General features: G+C 34.5%; 1 protein-coding gene across 1 annotated transcript; it reads right to left on the reverse strand.

Moving 5' to 3' along the window:
- Positions 1-758: 758 nt before the first annotated feature.
- Positions 759-3,643, reverse strand: LOC106692032 (uncharacterized; the record flags this gene model as incomplete). The annotated part of the gene is given in 3 exon segments (XM_067053470.1): positions 759-926; positions 2,139-2,380; positions 3,513-3,643. Coding segments are annotated over 3 exon segments (539 nt in total), but the record flags the coding sequence as incomplete, so codon positions are not given.
- Between the last annotated feature and the right edge of the window lie 320 nt (positions 3,644-3,963).

Below are 3,963 nucleotides of genomic sequence, written 5' to 3' on the forward strand. Positions count from 1 at the left end.
CCAATCGAACTTTCCCCTTTTTCAACATATATATTACAAAAAGCAGGGTTGATAAAACTCTATGATGTCGGATACGTTAACCCTTTTGGTGCCAGAGGCCGAAATATTGGCGTATACTGCACTGGCGAATACAGGTGATTGTTAAGAGGTGATTACCGAGGAGGAAGTGGAAGTGGTGCATAATTCTGGATAGTAGAGTTACGGATTAGTCTTCAGGGAGGTTTTTCATCGTTCGGTAGTAGAGGAAGGCTTTCATTTACTTTTAGAAAAAAAAATTCTCACTGTTGTTCACATTGCTAATAAAAAAAATAATGTTTCTTATTTGTTTTGTATTTATTTAACTTTTAAATAACACTCACCCTTTCTGGATACCCTAAATATAATTGAATAGATGAGACAACAGTACATGTACATACATCAACTTTTTGAAATATATGCAGTCAAATTTTGGTTATCCTGTGAATCATTATCAGTGAGTTTTAGGGATTGATTAATTATCAGATATTATACTTTCAGGTCTCATTAACATTACCAGCAATTCTTTTTCGTTAAAAATAACTTGGGATGAACATAAGTTTCAAAATAAATTATTGGTCTTGTGAAAAATGCCCTACATTGAGCTTGTATTGTTTTCATTTTCACTGATTCAAATAAATTTACTTACTAACTTAAGAGAAAAAAAAATCATATTTATTCCAAAACATTATATGTCGCTAAGAAGCTATTTTTATGGTTGCAACTTTTGTGTTAACTCTTACCTTAATGAGTGAGGCTTTCCTTCCCAGTTATACTTGAACATTATGTTGTTAGTCCAACAGTCTCCGTGATTGAGACACACGAATTCTTCTTCTGTATACATACTACAGGACTTCACCTTCTCGTAGAAAACATCCACTGGTATGTCCAGCTTTGATGCAACGCTCTTCCTGCAGAAGAATAAAGTAACAATGTATGGGTACATATATTTTAGTATGTATGTAATTGTATTATGTGAGTTACACTACTTCAAAAGATTTAATAATAATTATTAAATCTTAGGATTGTTGTTGTTAGATGAAAGTTTCAAATAATTTGAAACTTTCATCTAACAACAATGTAGTTTTCTCTTATTGATTTTACATTTTACAAATTATTATTTACTTTTATTTCAAATTAAGATTTACAGCTAACAAAAGACTAAAATATTACAGGTAAGCTAGGTATGTCATATGTTTAATGGCTACTAATCATTATTTCATACTTTTTTTGAACTCTGGATTTTATCTCCTTCCAGAGACGTCATTACGGAGGCAGCGGGAAGGGAGGATGTCCTCCAAGGGTCAGTTTCCCAAACATGTTTAGAAAAAGATCAGAACTCTAAGAGAGTAAAATCTAACTGACTCGTGACTGCAGCGACGCCAGTTTGAATCCGGCCTGGGAGGTCAACTTTTATTTCTGTGGTGGTCTCACATAATGAAAACTTGACCTTTGTTGGTTACCTCTAGACCCCAACCCGCACCCCTCCCGTATTTCAGAAATAATGATGCATATTTAGTCCAATTGATATTTGATGTGACCCATCGAGGTGACACATTATGAAAGAGGTCATAAAAAAAATAAGAAATGTACATAACGTCGGATCATAAAGTACTTTCGATTTGGTGAAATGGGCGTAGACAGGATTTCGCCAAGAAGGGAGGCCATAAAATACACACACATTCCAAAAATACCCTCACCATTTTATTCCTACTTCACATCACAGTAAATTAAAGAGAAAATGTAGTATAAACCTAATTATTATACATAGATACATATAATACACACAATAAGTACAAAAATATAAGAGCCGATGAAGAGATTTGCTATGAGAGCATCAGTCTTCTGGGATTGCTGGCAAAAATATTAACCATCCTGGTTGCCTTCTTTAAACTGTAAGTTATAATAGGAACAATGGAATCTAAAACATTTTTATACGTTTTCCCCATAATTTTTAGAGATAAGTATGATCCTTGAAGATGTCAACTTAACTATGTTACCGTACTAAGTAAAACACGCTTCCAGTAAGAAAGCTTTTTTTTTTTTTTTTTTCCTTGGGCCCCAAAACTCTAGGATAAGATATTCAAGAATTAAAAATATTATTCATGATCAAATTTCCTTACCATTCGGGACCCCAATGCTCCACTATAGCCTCGCGCAAAGATTTCAGCCCGGAATAGCTCAACGTCTCCACATAGCGGCTGTTAGTCATGAGGGGGTGAGAGTGGAAGTCGTCTTTGGAGATTAAGCCTCTCTCATCCAATACCTTCCCCATTGCATGAAACCTTGCGAGACTTCTGAGTGCGAGTTGCCCGTGTTCCATATCTATCCCAACCTGCCGTGACGCCAGACCAAATCCTGCCACCTAAGGATACATTACATAAGACATATTATACATTACATAAAATAAACAACCCAAAAAATGAAAATGGATATTTTTCATTTAATAATATAATATAACATTTTGATTTTGTTAATATAATATTGTTGTTTGAACAAATGTTGTTCTGTAAATCTTTGAGAAGAAGAAAAATAAAATTGGTTTGGGGGCATTATTATTTAATGTTTAAAAAAACGCATATTCAATTTCAATCACACTTCATTACTTTGATTATCTTTCTAAAAAGTATATTACATATTTATTGAGGGTTTTTGATCTTCACAACATTATTAATTAACATTCGGTAATAGAACAAATCAGAATTTATACTGATTTTTTTTTTTTATTGTTGATAACTATCTTTTATAACATAACATTTGGAGTGACACATTTAAAAAAAATAAAATGAATAGAAATATATTCATACCATAAAGTTAAGTTTTTAAAAATAAACTTTCCTATCTGTTGTCCATGAAATGAACTTTCGCTTTGAAACGAATACGACTCAAAAGGTCTGTAAAAATAAAAATCATGGGTCAAGGTGCTGAGGAGAGGAAGTACCTTTAGCTAGGGAAGACTTAGAGACTGGAGCCAGAGAAGTAGCCGAGAGGCCTGAGAAACTATAAGTGGAGACCTCGAGGACGAAACTGCCAAGACCGTCCGTGCGCGGTGAAGAACCGCATCCTGGTCGAGGTGGCCCTGCTTCCGACTGAACACAGCGGATCTAGACCGGGAGGTCGATAAATATCCTTGGTGGCAGGCTGCAATGCTACCAGTACTGGAGCCGAAGACTGTACGGATCAGCTGGGTCCTGACCAGATAATCAACTGCGAAGGGACAAACCCTACAAATGACGCAGTCGGATATGTTGGCTGAAAGGTTCACAAAGTCCCCTGACATCTTTTATGATGGTCAAGGAAAACTAGACATCACGCATTTCTTCCCAAAATGGATAGGTTCTCTTGTGGTACTCTAGCCAGGAAGAACAAAGAAGAAGAATAAAAATCTATATTTAGGTTTATCCTCATTAGCATTTTATTAATGTTCATAATATGCAATTTATAACTATCTTGTATAAAAAATAACTAAAATAAAAATAATTAAACTCTTAACTTGCCTTTAGATCTTCAAGAACTAAGGAAGCCGAATGCGAATCGTAGTGGATAAATTTACACCAGAGCGGTTCTTCAAAATCACCGACATCTTCCATTAAGTATTCCATCTCCCTGAAGACACTTGAGTACATCTGAAATCATTGTATTACTGTTACGCCAATAGGTTGGTGGAGTTTGTACAATTATATATATGCGTGTTTTGAAATCTCCATAGAAACCACCACTGTAATTTGCAAAGATAATAATGTATATTATAATAGAATAATATCAATAATAATAAAATAAGGTTCATTATGATATATACGGAATTGACACTTTTGACATTGAACTTCCCATTCACTACAAAAAATTAGTATACACTACAATAATCAGACCAATTTGGACATAAGGAATTGAGCTCTGGGGCTCCACCAAACCATCAAATTCTTCCCGCATCCAATCGTTACAATCCAA

The sequence above is a fragment of the Halyomorpha halys genome, unplaced genomic scaffold (genome assembly GCF_000696795.3).
Source record: "Halyomorpha halys isolate HHAL.00 unplaced genomic scaffold, Hhal_1.1 Scaffold7499.1, whole genome shotgun sequence".
Taxonomy (NCBI): Eukaryota; Metazoa; Arthropoda; class Insecta; order Hemiptera; family Pentatomidae; genus Halyomorpha; species Halyomorpha halys.